Below are 14,727 nucleotides of genomic sequence, written 5' to 3'. Positions count from 1 at the left end.
ATTGGGAGGCCCATAGAGCGGTACACAATTGGCCCAGCGTCATCCGGGTTAGGGTTTGGCCGGGGTAGGCCGTCGTTGTAAATAAGAGTTTGTTCTTAACTGACTTGCCTAGTTAAATAAAAATAAAAACGTATTCAAGTCTTCAACCACTAGGGGCTGTTGGGTTCACTCCTTCCAATTTCGTTCCCTCTCATCAAAATACAGTACCCCTTCCTCTCACAGTAACGTAACGTCAAGCACAGAGGCGGATCTAGTTATGTCGTTGCGATGTTTGATTGGATAGCGTCTGTATGGCGTCGTTAGGTTGATTCACGTTAATTWATTTTGTTGTGATAAAAGGTTTAGCTAGCTCCCGGGACTTTTTCTTCAATCGTATTAACCAGAAAGTAAAATTGTTCTGTTCATCATTTGCGAGGATGAGTGGCGGAGTGTATGGAGGCGGTGAGTGTGATTTTGAGGTCAAAATTAAATGAATGAAAGCGCCACGTTGTGCTGTAGGGCGAAAGATGCTATACAACTAGCTTGCTAGCCTGTTATTAACAAGTGCTCTGCTGACTGATATTATCACAGATCGGAAATCTTTGGTATTATCTTTAGCTGGCTTACTAGTTAACTATCAATGACGGGCAAAATCATGTATTTTCTCTCATGTACTTGCTAGTTTGTGATTTATGAAATATGACTGACTGCCTGTCTCCCATCTAATGAGTGAAAGCTGTACCTAGCTAGCTAAATTAGCTAAGCGCTAGCTACATGTTTCCATGCTCTTTGCAGATGAATTACTCGCTACTTTAGCGTGTTGACGTTTATAATTTTAGCTACGGTATCTAGCTTTTAGTTGTCCAGGATATTGGCATATTATCTGCAAGTTCAACCAAAATAATACCTTTAGATTTCATACAGACATTTCATATTTTCTTTAGCGTTCTAAGTAGAAATATAGCTAGTTATAAGTATGGTGTAAACTAGCCTCTAGTCTTGATGTAAATCATAACATTGCTCCAATGTTGTACTTGTAATTTCTTCACTTTGGCATCTTCTCTCTGCAGATGAGGTTGGAGCCCTAGTGTTTGACATAGGCTCTTACACAGTGAGAGCCGGGTATGCTGGAGAAGATTGTCCCAAGGTAAGCGCCCAAGTGTAGTGACCTTATTATTAACTATGGATCTTCCTTTGCGTATTAATTTTCTATTGGAGGGTATAGTACGAGTCAAAAGTTTGAAAACCCCTTGAATGATTAGGTATTCTTTATTTTACTATTTTCTATATTGTAGATTAATCGTGAAGACATCAAAAGTATGGAGTCATATAGTAACCAAAAAAAGTGTTAAACAAATCAAAATATATTTTAGATTCTTCAAATAGCCACCCTTTTCCTTGATGACAGCTTTGCACACTTTTGCCATTCTCTCAACCAGCTTCACATGGAATGCATTTCAATTAACAGGTGTGCCTTGTTAAAAGTTAAGTTGTGGAATTTCTTTCCGTAATGCATTTGAGCCAATCACTTGTGTTGTGACGAGGTAGAGGTGGAATACAGAAGATATTTGGTTAAAGACCAAGTCCATATTTAATGCAAGAACAGCTCAGATAAACAAAGAGAAACGACAGTCCATCATTAGATTAAGACATAAAAGTCAGTCAATCTGCAAAAGTTTAAGAACTTTTAAAGTTTCTTCTAGTGCAGTTGCAAAAACCATCAAGCACTATGATGAAACTGGCTCTCATGAGGACCGCCACAGGAAGACTCAGTTACCTCTGCTGCAGAGAATAWGTTCTGTATCTTAGTCTTTRCCGCTCTGACATTGCTCGGTCATATTTATATATTCTTAATTCCATTCCTTTACTTAGATTTGTGTGTATTAGGTATTTGTTGTGAATTTGTTAGATATTGTTGCACTGTCGGAACTAGAAGCACAAGCATTTCGCTACACCCGCAATAACATCTGCTAAACACGTGTATGTGACCAATAAAATTTGATTTGATTTAGTTACCAGCCTCAGAAATTGCAGCCCAAATAAATGCTTAACAGAGATCAAGTAACAGATGCATCTCAACATCAACTGTTCAGAGGAGACTGTGAATCAGGCCTTCATGGTTGAATTGCTGAAAAGAGAACACTACTAAAGGACACCAATAAGAATAGACTTGCTTGCACCATGAAACATGAGCAATGGACATTAGACCGGTGGAAATCTGTCCTTTGGTCTGATGAGTCAAAATTTGAGATTTTTTTTATTCCAACCGCTGTGTTGAGATGCAGAGTAGGGGAACAGATGATCTCTGCATGTGTGGTTCCCACCGTGAAGCATGGAGGAGGTGGTGTGATGGTGCTTTGCTGGTGACACTGTCAGTGATTTATTTAGAATTCAAGGCACACTTAACCAGCATGGCTACCACAGCAGTCTGCAGCGATACACCATCCCATCAGGTTTATGCTTAGTGGGACTATCATTTGTTTTTCAACAGGACAGTGACCCAACACACCTCCAGGCTGTGTAAGGGCTATTTGACCAAGAAGGAGAGTTGCATCAAATCACCCGACCTCAAACCAATTGAAATGGTTTGGGATGAGTGGGACCGCAGAGTGAAGCTTGTTGAGAGAATGCCAAGAGTGTGCAAAGCTGTCATCAAGGCAAAGGGTGGCTACTTTGAAGAATCTAAAATATATTTTGATTTGTTTTAACACTTTTTTTGGTTACTATATGATTCCATRTGTGTTATTTCATAGTTTTGTCTTCACTATTATTATACAATGGAGAAAATAGTAAAAATGGATCTAYTGAGTGCCCTTGCTCCATTCCTCTGAGTTAGGCCCTTGTTATTATAATTGTTTTATTTAACTGTTAGAATGTGACCTGATTTAGATCATTTTTACATATGGAAATGGAATGGACGCTTATTCTGCTTTCGACTGTAACACCAGTGTTCCACTAGTGTATTCAACCTGATGTTATACTGGGGAAATTATGTTTCCATAGCCAGGGCTGGCAGTGAGGACTTGTGAAGAACAGAATCGACAACCTCTGCATAATTAAAACAGTTTATTTTTGAGAAGGTGTAAACACATGTTCACACTTAGCCATTGTTATGTTGTAGATGGAAACAGAAAAGTCTTAGCCTTTTGGGTTAAACACGGGTAAATCCTCAGTGGAAATGCACAAATAATATGCACTAAGGTTGGGCGATATTACGATAGAATTGTCTATTGAGGATGATCAAATTTTATTGGTCACATACACGTGATTAGCAGATTGTAATTGCGGGTGTAGCAAAATGCTTGTGCTTCTAGCTCCGACAGTGCAGTAATATCTAACAAATTACACAACATATACCCAATACACACACATCTAAGTAGGAATGAACTAAGGTGGTCCTTGTATATAGCCTCGTTATTGTTATTTGTTACTATTCTATTTTTATTTGCACATTTTCTACTTTTTAACTCTGCTTTGTTGGGAAAGGGCTCGTAAGTAAGGATTTCACGGTGAAGTCTACATCTGTTGTATTCGCCACGTGACTGATTTGATGGCCATAGTCGATGGTGACATCGTGATGTGATGACATTGTGAGGTTACTGGCGATACCTAACCTATTTCAACTTGACTGGCACCACGTACTAAAGAGGGAGTCAGGTGCACAGCAGGGGCAGTGCACAGGTGACATTCAGAGTAAATAGCCTATATTGCTATTTCAATAAATATGTTTTAAAAAATTATAGTGGGCAATCAGTGTCTTATTTTATTAAAAGCCTCATTTCCTATTTTCTTTCCATTTGATATGAATATGACTTGGCCTATAAGCCACGCTTTCGGTTTTATGCATGCCGGATTTCTCCCTCCGCTCAATTTCATGATCAAACAATGAATGAAGCCTAGAACTYCGTTAGATATCTCAGAAACTTTTTAATTTAAATTTTATTTTTTACAACTGAACATAATGGGCCTAAAGTAATACTGATAAAGATGGAAGGAACAATAGCAAGATAATCTATTGAGAAATTTGAACAAACCTTGGTTTGTTATAAGACAGAAATGATGCMTGCAGGAGAAGCCGAACCCCGCTCCCCTTGCCGTTGGGAAACAAACGGCTAAAAGCCTAATCCTACGAATTGAAATATCATAAAATCGTTAAAACACATTCAAGCTATGAGTATTAGAGTATAGAAACAACGGATAGCCTGTAGTTGACCGTGGCCTATTTCCATTAGAGCCCAACCAAGTAATTATTTTTTTTTGTCCGATGTTGATTTCTTACATTGTGAGTTTGACAATAATGACTAATCATGAAAATGGCCACAAGTGGTCAGATAAGCATGAGATTACATTTTTCCCATTCTATTTGGGGAATATCAGTTATCGGTGGAATTATCGGTTTATAACGATTTACTTAAAAAGGCCAATATCTGTAGATTTAAAAAAATATATATATGATTTTTATTTTTATTTAAAAAATGTTTATTTAATTTGTGTTTTTAGTTTTTTATATAATTTATATCAGTGAAACGATATATTGGTCGGGCTCTAATTTCCATATTATTCTAGAAAGGTGCAACCTACCTACAACGCATAGTATCCGAGCTCTAATAAGACAGAAGGAGTAGAATGTGAATCAGTGTAGAATTATCCAGTTGTGAGGACAGCAGAGTTGATCTGCAGTCCATGATGATTTACACCCCCATCACATGACAGCCAGCGAGGCTCGTTGACTGTGTCACTCGCTCCATCTGCGCGCTTCGGCACACACACACACACTCAGATAGGCCTACACACCTCTTTCGTTCCGCAGCTACACCAGAGTGGAATAGCCTACTAGAAAAGGTTTGGCTCCAATATATTTAGTCAATGTCATGATTCCTTGCGTCCCTCCCGTAGTATACGTGCTTGTGCTAGGGGCAAAAAAATTTATTTTATTTTTGGATAACATCGTCTAGAGGGCGATTTTATTTTATTTTTTATGTAGAGAATCATGATAGGACWAAAGTTGACATCACCCAACCCTTATATACACATTTATTTGTGCCCGTAGGCGGACTTCCCCACGGTGATGGGCGTGACCCTGGACAGGGAGGATGGTGGCGCCCCGATGGAGACGGACGGCGGGGACAAGGGCAAGCAGGGCACCAACTACTTCATCGACACCAACCAGCTGAGGGTGGCCCGCGAGAACATGGAGGTCATGTCACCGCTCAAAAACGGCATGAGTGAGTCTCTCTCCCCCGTCATGTGATCGTGGACAATGTGGAAGTTGTATTGACAGCGCTCTGCCTGGATGAAATAAAAGCCAAAGCTGTGACATGGCATGCAGAACGTATAGGCAGAACAGGTAGTGGGAATGCCAGGCAATGCCTTCAATATCTAGGACAATGCACAATGTTTTGTGAGAGGATCCTTGTCTGGACTTTCACTGACCTGAGAATCTTCCTGTGAGATTAACACAAACGGCAGTATTGACATGTCTGGAAGTTTTGACCTTTCTGAAATTGTCTATGCTTTACCACTAACAATATACTTTAATGTCCATTTAACGTTGACATTTGTTTTGTGAAGCCGGCGTATTAACACACACCAAAACAACACGTCGAGATGTTCAACAGTCAACATAGTGATTTAGAAGTGATGAAGAAGATGGTCTTTGTTAGAAAATAGAAATGATGGTTGGTCATTGGTCAGACTGAGAACGATCATGGATGATGTATTGGGTGTCTTTCTCCTGAACTGTCCATGGTGCTGATTTTGATGCCCCATTTTAAAACATTTTTTTATTTTTTATGACAATGCCATTTTTTTACTTTTCTGCTTACGTGATCCTGACTTTAATGTGAATTCAGTACTGGGGACGTGGGCTATTTTAGAGGAAAGTGTGACAAAGCTCTTAATAGACTCTGAGCAGCACTATATATATCAGAGAGCTCCTTGGAGTGCTGCCCTGGATTAGAATTCACACATTTCGCTCATATTAGCCAAGTTCATCAGTCTATTTTCTCCAGTATCCGACCCAGCAACAGAGATGAAAGCTGAAGGTTAATATAATATAGTTGTGTGAGGAGACGTAAGTATGTACACCTTTTTTAAAGGTAGAGTCAGCGATATGACGTACATGCACAAGGTAAACAATACAGTGGGTAAATTTCCGCAACAACAAAGAGCGTTAGAGCGCGAGGCTAAACTTCTATGCTGTTTTTGTCCCATACCTACCATTCTAACAGTGTGTAGCCCATGCACATGTACAGTTACTGTATTGGTGTGAAGTCTKGCATCTCGCTCATCTCAATATCTRCGGTGGTGCTCGTGGCAACGCCATGTTTGCTCTTAAGTATTAACTATTCAACAGTACCAGGCTTTATTTGCAGCAGGTGACCTGCATGACTTGCCCAAAGAGAGAGGACTGACCACCCCTCAGAGCCTGGTTCCTCTCTAGATTTCTTCCTAGGTTCCTGCCTTTCTAGGGAGTTTTTCCTAGGCACTGTGCTTCTGCATTGCCTGCTGTTTGGGGTTTTAGGCTGGGTTTCTGTATAACACTTTGTGACATCGGCTGATGTAAAAAGGGCTTTATAAGTACATTTGATTTGATTTKGATCATTTTCTATGGGTATTTTATACAAGGAAAACTACCTTGGCCCAACCCCTTGCCTACATGATTTCTTGTGGGGAAATTTGCACTGGTTACCATGACATCCTCTAACTCGGTACATTGGTCTTTTTGTTTGTTTCGTTATCTGTGAAGTCGAGGACTGGGACAGCTTCCAGGCCATTCTAGACCACACCTACAAGATGCACTTCAAGTCGGAGCCCAGCATCCATCCTGTACTCATGTCAGAAGCCTCGGTGAGTAGGCCTCGCCTTCCATTTTGGCATTTAGAACACACGCAGACTTAATAGTACATAGGTTTTGTGATAAACCCATTCAGTATGTCTCGAGCCCACTGTACGTTGGAATGAGTGCACACCGACAGCCAGTAGTGCCCTCAATGTTTGCAAGGGGATTAGCCCTGATTTTGAATGAAAACGAACCACTGTGGAGTTATTGTACTGTAAAATATAGTATTTGGTTTTCTGTAGTATTCAGTCTATGGTGTCCTGCTGGTTCATTGTACACTGATATCTGGCATTAGGCACCAAACGTAAGAAAATGTTCTGAAACAGAAGGTATTATCTGTACTTGTTCAACAAGAAACGCTAGTTCACGTTTCACTTTCAAAATGTTTTGCTACGGTGTGCCTTGTTGTAAAAAGAAAAGAGTGTCGTCGTGGTTTTGTCTTCCATTTCCCCTCTTTCTCTTGTCTCTGCAGTGGAACACACGAGCCAAGCGGGAGAAGCTAACCGAACTGATGTTTGAGCATTACAACATTCCTGCCTTCTTCCTGTGCAAAACGGCGGTGCTGTCTTCGTATCCTTACGCCACGCTGGCTTACACAGTGAATTTAAATAATATAGGGATGTTGTCGGAAGGTTAATGAAGTGGTGGCTCGATGGCGTCACTGTAATAAAACACYAGTCAAATGACACGAGCCATCTGCTGTTTAATAATGACCCCAAAATCTCAGTTTTCTTTGCAATTTTTTATTTATTTAACCACTTTAATCTCCTAAAAAAATATACATTTTTTTTGCAGTAGTTGTTTACTATTAGTGATTGCTCGTGTGACTGACGAAAGGGTTCGGCCTAAAAGACATTGTATCTCATCTCTGTAGAAATGCCCCGTCTGTTCCCTTAACTCTGAGGGCCTCAGCTTTGCCAACGGACGATCCACAGGGTTGGTGTTAGACAGCGGAGCCACACACACCACAGCCATTCCAGTGCATGATGGTTATGTGCTTCAGCAAGGTCAATTGTCCAGCTCTCCCACCGCACTCTTTTCTATTTTAGTTGGACTGGATTCTATTATCCACGTCATGTACAAGTCTTAAAAGTGCTGGATAAACTCTTACCATTATGAGTTGACAAGAAATGCCCTCCGTCCACTTTGAAGCCATCGTGTCTCAGGATGTGGGTCGAAATTACTTTAGATAGATACGGATTTGGTTTTGAATACTTCATACTTGTAGAAACCCCAAAATCAATCAATCAACTGAAAAGCAGCGAACTGGGTAGCACTTCCGTCCTCTCCCTGCAGCAAGTTGAATCCCCAGCAGGAAGTAGCAGGAAGATGATGGAAACACAGTGAAGGGGTTTGACATTGGTATCCACCTTCAAGTAATCTCCTTACACTAAAGAGACATGTTTGTGAATAATTAGGTAACAGCAACCGTCTTGGTAAAGCATCAAGGGCTAGGCTTTCTGCAGTGAGGCAATTTGAGAAGGTGCTGCAGTGAAATACAAGACCGAGGACAATGGCACAGGAGTCTGGCATATAAACATCAACGGAGCCATTTTAGTTGATATGAGGAAATGGTCATTTGGGAAAGGAGCAGCGTGTTAGGGTCGTCTGAGGAGCAGCGTGTTAGGCTCTCTGAGGAGCAGCGTGTTAGGGTCGTCTGAGGAGCAGCGTGTTAGGGTCGTCTGAGGAGCAGCGTGTTTAGGGTCGTCTGAGAGCAGCGTGTTAGGTCGTCTGAGGAGCAGCGTGTTAGGGGTCTGAGGAGCAGCGTGTTAGGGTCGTCTGAGGAGCAGCGTGTTAGGGTCGTCTGAGGAGCAGCGTGTTAGGGTCGTCTGAGGAGGCAGCGTGTTAGGGTCGTCTGAGGAGCAGCGGTGTTAGGGTCGTCTGAGGAGCAGCGTGTTAGGGTCGTCTGAGGAGCAGCGTGTTAGGGTCGTCTGAGGAGCAGCGTGTTAGGGTCGTCTGAGGAGCAGCGCGAGGACACAATGCCTCTGTTCACTATGGTGCAAAGTCAATTAAGTGTTCTTGGCCTGTGTATTTCATAGTTGTTATAAGCCTTCATAGCAGGTGTGTAACGCTCTAAATGATTGGAGGGGAAAAGCGTTTTAATGCTCTAAATGAGACACTAATGTTGTGTTAAATTATCCTTTCCCCAAAACTATCCAAGTGACACGTTTATGCTCTTTTATTTCAGGCATCGTCAAGTCTCCCCTTGCTGGAGACTTTATGAGCATGCAATGTAGAGAGCTATTTCAAGAGTTAAATGTTGAAATAGTCCCTCCTTACATGATTGCATCAAAGGTGAGACCTGCTAAAGTAAGTCAAAACTACTCATTTCAGAGATTCCACATCTCACTTTTTGGTGCTATTGCTCACGTTATGGTGGTGGGGCATTTGTAAGTATAGAACTTAGATATTTAAAAATATATATATATTCAGGTTGTCTCATGTATTTCCCTTCATCCACTACATTTTAGTTTCATTAATCACTTTTGTCAAAAAGTGAATTTTGGGTTTGTTTGAGAATCTGCATGTAATATTAATTTTGTCTAGATTTGTGCTTTTATGATTGGCCAATAACAATTAATACAGAGATGCTCTAACTGGGGTATTTTGTTCCCGTACATTGCATGCATGGGCATCGAATTGACATGCTCTATGAGTTGGGATAGATAGAATCAGTTTGATCAAGTCTTTACCTAAAGTCCTACATTATTTTATTTAAYTAGGCAAGTCAGTTAAGAAYGACAGATTTGCACCTTGTCAGCTCGGGGATTCGAACTTGCAACCTTTCGGTTACTAGTCCAACGCTCTAACCACTAGGCTACGCTGCCGCCCCATTGATGAGGGAATTTCAATTAAGGCCAATCCCTATTGTCTTATACTTGTATTCAAATGAGTATGTCGCACAGCATGCTTGAAAAAGTCTACAAAACGTAAAGCAAGGAAATATCTGTCATTTAATAAGCTCTGGAAGGAAGAAGCCATTTTAGCTCTGGAAGGAAGAAACCATGATAGGAACCACACTTCACAGGAATCCCATCTTTCATGCCTAGATTTTTCATATCACAAAATGTGCCATTGTTCTGTGATTTGTTTTCACCATCACCCATAAGACTCTGAGATGTGATTTCTCTGAATTAATCAGGAATTCCTCATATTCCTGACCTCAAAAGACTGGTAGCCTTTAATTCCTGGCTCTCTTTCATTTTTATCTCTTCCTCCTTCTCTAGCCTGGTCCCAGGTCTGTTGGTGCTGTCTCGCCAACTCCTGCTGTTATTTCCATAGACGGCACAAGCAGATCTGGAACCAGGGTATTTGTCCGCTATGACAACGTCCCGAGGTGATGCAAGCACCGACTACCTACATTGGACTGTTTAGGACTTTCTGTTTATGATCAACACAAAGCTGCTTACATTACAAATGTATGTTGTGCCAGGACGGGTGACTTGAGGTAGTTTCTCCTTCTTTTTCCAGCTGGCTGGGGTTCCATCACGTACAGCATCCTACAGTGAGAGACACAATGTTAGCAGGGACGTTGTCATAGCGGACAAGTACCTGGTTCCAGATCGGCAGGGAGTTGTCATAGCGGACAAGTATGCGGTTCCAGATCGGCGTGACATTGTCATAGCGGACAAGTACCCTGGTTCCAGATCGGCGGTGACATTGTCATAGCGGACAAGTCACTGGTTTCCAGACGGCTGGTCACACTTTGTCATAGGCTGGACAAGTACCGGCCAGTTTGGTTCCTAGATATCGGCGTACAAGTATGTGCATCCAAGCGGACAAGTAACACGCCTCTGGTTCCAGATCGGCGGTGACATTGTCATTAGCGGACAATACCCTGGTTCCAGATCGGCGGTGACTTGTCAATAGTGGACCAAATACCCTGGTTCCAGTGGCAGGGATCACTTGCTTCCAGAGTGGGGAGAGACGTGTTACGTCTATAAGAAGATGAAACTGCTAGGTTCCTAGTTGGATTGTCGGAAGAACTGGCAACGTATCAGATTCCACCATGATGGACCAAACGAAGCACAAATACTCAGGACCTTGTGAAGACTCGTCGGGTGTCCAGAGTATAGACAGGGGTACCGAATAAGTGATTCCGTTAAAGGCCGGTTAGTAGAGAGACTGAAATAGTCCATACTTGGTATACTGTGGAAATAACAAACTAACTATGAGGGTTCAACGTATGTTCGGTCTAGGTGGGGACTTTAGGTAATTGAGCGGGAACTAAGTTACCGTTCATTGGTGTCAGATTGTTGGGAAGGAAAAAAGCAGGGGCGATGTGGGTCTATTTAGGCAGGCGGCGACAAAAAGTAACACCAACCCAGAGGTTTTCATCGATCTTGGCTTTTGAGGGGCGAGAGCGATGGCCGTCTCGAAATGGACAAAAGGGGGTGGACAGGCAGGAGCTGCAGAAGGCTGATGCCTAACGAGAACTGGGGATAGCTGCTAGTATGGAGGAGGGCAAGAGGTACACAAATGAAAGAGAGCAGGAATTAAAGGCTACCAGTCTTTTGAGGTCAGGAATATGAGGAATTCCTGATTATTCAGAGAAATCACATCTCAGAGTCTTATGGTGATGGTGAAAACAAATCAACAGAACAATGGACAATTTTGTGATATGAAAAGATCTTAGGCATGAAAGATGGATTCTGTGAGAAGTGTGTTTTCTATCATTGGTTTCCTTCCTTTCCAGAGCTAAATGGCTTCTTCCTTCCAGACTTATTAAATGACAGATATTTCCTTGCTTTACGTTTTGTAGACTTTTTCAAGCATGCTGTGCGACATACTCATTTGAATACAAGTATAAGACATAAGGGATTGCTTAATTGAAATTCCCTCATCAATGGGGCGGCAGCGTAGCCTAGTGGTTAGAGCGTTGGACTAGTAACCGAAAGGTTGCAAGTCGAATCCCCGAGCTGACAAAGGTGCAAATCTGTCATTCTTACTGACTTGCCTAGTTAAATAAAAATAATGTAGGACTTGGTAAGGACTTGATCAAACTGATTCTATCTATCCCAACTCATAGAGCATGTCAATTCGATGCCCATGCATGCAATGTACGGGAACAAAATACCCCAGTTAGAGCATCTCTGTATAAATTGTTATTGGCAATCATAAAAGCACAAATCTAGACAAAATTAATATTACATGCAGATTCTCAAACAAACCCAAAATTCACTTTTTGACAAAAGTGATTAATGAAACTAAAATGTAGTGGATGAAGGGAAATACATGAGACAACTCTGAAAATTATATTTTAAATATCTAAGTTCTTATACTTACAAATGCCCACCACCATAACGTGAGCAATAGCACCAAAAAGTGAGTGTGGAATCTCTGAAATGAGTAGTTTTGACTTACTTTAGAAGGTCTCACCTTTGATGCAATCATGTAAGGAGGGACTATTTCAACATTTAACTCTTGAAATAGCTCTCTACATGTGCATGCTCATAAAGTCTCCAGCAAGGGAGACTTGACGATGCCTGAAATAAAAGAGCATACCGTGTCACTTGGATAGTTTTGGGGAAAGGATAATTTAACACAACATTAGTGTCTCATTTAGAGCATTAAAACGCTTTTCCCTCCTAATCATTTTAGAGCGTTACACACCTGCTATGAAGGCTTATAACAACTATGAAATCACAGGCCAAGAACAACTTAATTGACTTTGCACCATAGTGAACAGAGGCATTGTGTCCTCGCGCTGCTCCTCAGACGACCCTAACGCCTGCTCCTTCAGACGACCCTAACACGCTGCTCCTCAGACGACCCTAACAGCACTGCTCCTCAGACGACCCAACACGCTGCTCCTCAGACGACCCTAACACGCTGCTCCTCAGACGACCCTAACACGCTGATCCTCAGACACCCTAACACGCTGCTCCTCAGACGACCCGAACACTGCTGCTCCTCAGACGACCCAACACGCTGCTCTCGCTCCAAGCGACCGACCGCTGCTCCTCAGACGACCCTAGACACGCTGCTCCTCAGACGACCCTACACGCTGCTCCTCAGACGACCCTAAAACGCTGCCCTCAGACGACCTCACACGCGTGCTCCTCAGGACGACCATACAGCGCTCCTCAACGAACCTATCAACTAGCTGCTCCTCAGACGACCCTAACACGCTGCTCCTCAGAGACCCTAACACGCTGCCTCAGACGACCTAAACGGCTCCTTTCCCAAATGACATTTCCTCATATCAAAAAATGGCTCCGTTGATGTTTATATGCCAGACTCCTGTGCCATTGTCCTCGGTCTTGTATTTCACTGCAGCACCTTCTCAAATTGCCTCACTGCAGAAAGCCTAGCCCTTGATGCTTTACCAAGACGGTTGCTGTTACTAATTATTCACAAACATGTCTCTTTAGTGTAAGGAGATTACTTGAGGTGGATACCAATGTAAACCCTTCACTGTGTTTCCATATCTTCCTGCTATTCCTGCTGGGGATTCAACTTGCTGCAGGGAGGAGGAAGTGCTACCCAGTTCGCTGCTTTTCAGTTGATTGATTGATTTTGGGGTTTTTCTACAAGTTGATGAGTATTCAAAACCAAATTCCGTATCTATCTAAGTAATTTCGACCCACATCCTGAGACACGATGGCTTCAAAGTGGACGGAGGGCATTTCTTGTCAACTCATAATGGTAAGAGTTTATCCAGCACTTTTAGACTTGTACATGACGTGGATAATAGAATCAGTCCAACTAAAATGGAAAAGAGTGCGGTGGGAGAGCTGGACAATTGACCTTGCTGAAGCACATAACCATCATGCGCACTGGAATGGCTGTGGTGTGTGTGGCTCCGCTGTCTAACACCAACCCTGTGGATCGTCCGTTGGCAAAGCTGAGGCCCTCAGGTTAAGGAACAGCGCGGGCATTTCTACAGAGATGAGATATACAATGTCTTTTAGGCCGAACCCTTTCGTCAGTCAATCGGAGCATCACTACATATAAACACTACTGCAAAAAATTATACTACTAGGGACCCTCGCCACTTCGCGTTCACTTATCCGCGGTATCGCTATTCGCGGATTTTCATTAATGTTTTTTTTTTTTTTTTTTGGTGCATTGTGCTTCTGCATTTCTGAATGTCCGCTAAAGATCACTCCCCGCTTCTTGTATCAAAACAATGCTACGAATTGTGCTATCATTTTGTCGTTCGTGCAGTTATGTGTACGTACATAAATACAGCTTAGGCAAATTACATTAAGTTGCCAAATTACTTGTAATTTCGCACATCATCCTAAACCCATAATGTCGACGAAATCGGCTAACGTGGATCACTGTATTTGTATAACAATGTATACGTGTTGCTAAATTGTTAAAAAAAAAAAAAGAGTTTTCTATTTCGCGGATTATTGTTACTGATCGGGGTCTTTTCGGACACTCGATAACCCCGGATAAACGGGGCTTACAATGTTATAGTCTTTTTTAGGAGATTAAAAGCTGGTTAAATAAATAAACAAGATTGCAAGAGAAAACTAGATTTTGGGGTCAGTTATTAAACAGCAGATTGGCTCGTGTCATTTGAACTAGTGTTTTTATGATCTCACAGTGACGCCAATCGAGCCACTCACCTTCATATAACCTTTCCGCACACACATCCCTATATTAGTTTAAATTCACTTGTGTAAGCCCAGCTGTGGTACGTAAGGATACGAAGACGCGAGCCGCCGTTTTAGTGCCACAGAAGAAGGAGGATGTTGTAAGCTCAATCATCAGGTATGCAGTAGCTTCTCCCGCTGGCTCGTCGGTGTTGCCACTGCAGGAGATCAAGAGGAAAGAGGGGAAAAATGGAAGAAACCACGAGACACCTTTTCCTTTTTTTACAGACGAAGTGCAACCGGTAGCAACACTTGTTGAAAGCTGAAACTGGAAAACTAGCGTTTTCTTGATTGAACAAG

General features: G+C 42.1%; 1 protein-coding gene and 1 long non-coding RNA gene across 2 annotated transcripts in view; one reads left to right on the top strand and one right to left on the bottom strand.

The window, feature by feature from the left end:
- The first annotated feature begins 227 nt into the window (after positions 1-227).
- Positions 228-14,727, top strand: part of LOC112070272 (actin-like protein 6A) — a 19,064-nt gene continuing 4,564 nt past the window's right edge. Inside the window, exons 1-9 of the mRNA XM_070438898.1 lie at positions 228-441; positions 1,050-1,126; positions 5,030-5,204; positions 6,728-6,828; positions 7,293-7,390; positions 7,733-7,827; positions 9,009-9,210; positions 10,048-10,066; positions 10,292-10,474. Coding sequence (XP_070294999.1) covers positions 417-441; positions 1,050-1,126; positions 5,030-5,204; positions 6,728-6,828; positions 7,293-7,390; positions 7,733-7,827; positions 9,009-9,210; positions 10,048-10,066; positions 10,292-10,474 — 975 coding nt within the window. The 5' untranslated portion in view covers positions 228-416. The remainder of the gene's footprint in view (positions 442-1,049; positions 1,127-5,029; positions 5,205-6,727; positions 6,829-7,292; positions 7,391-7,732; positions 7,828-9,008; positions 9,211-10,047; positions 10,067-10,291; positions 10,475-14,727) is intronic.
- LOC139024271 (uncharacterized) lies at positions 10,237-13,661 on the bottom strand. Its single transcript, XR_011475549.1, has 3 exons — positions 13,571-13,661; positions 12,185-12,306; positions 10,237-10,320 (listed from the first exon to the last, which is right to left on the bottom strand). It is a non-coding gene; the product is annotated as an uncharacterized lncRNA (long non-coding RNA).

Source organism: Salvelinus sp. IW2-2015, unplaced genomic scaffold (assembly GCF_002910315.2).
Source record: "Salvelinus sp. IW2-2015 unplaced genomic scaffold, ASM291031v2 Un_scaffold1273, whole genome shotgun sequence".
Taxonomy (NCBI): Eukaryota; Metazoa; Chordata; class Actinopteri; order Salmoniformes; family Salmonidae; genus Salvelinus; species Salvelinus sp. IW2-2015.
Note: the sequence above shows the minus strand (reverse complement) of the source record. Positions and strands in the feature narration are given on the sequence as shown.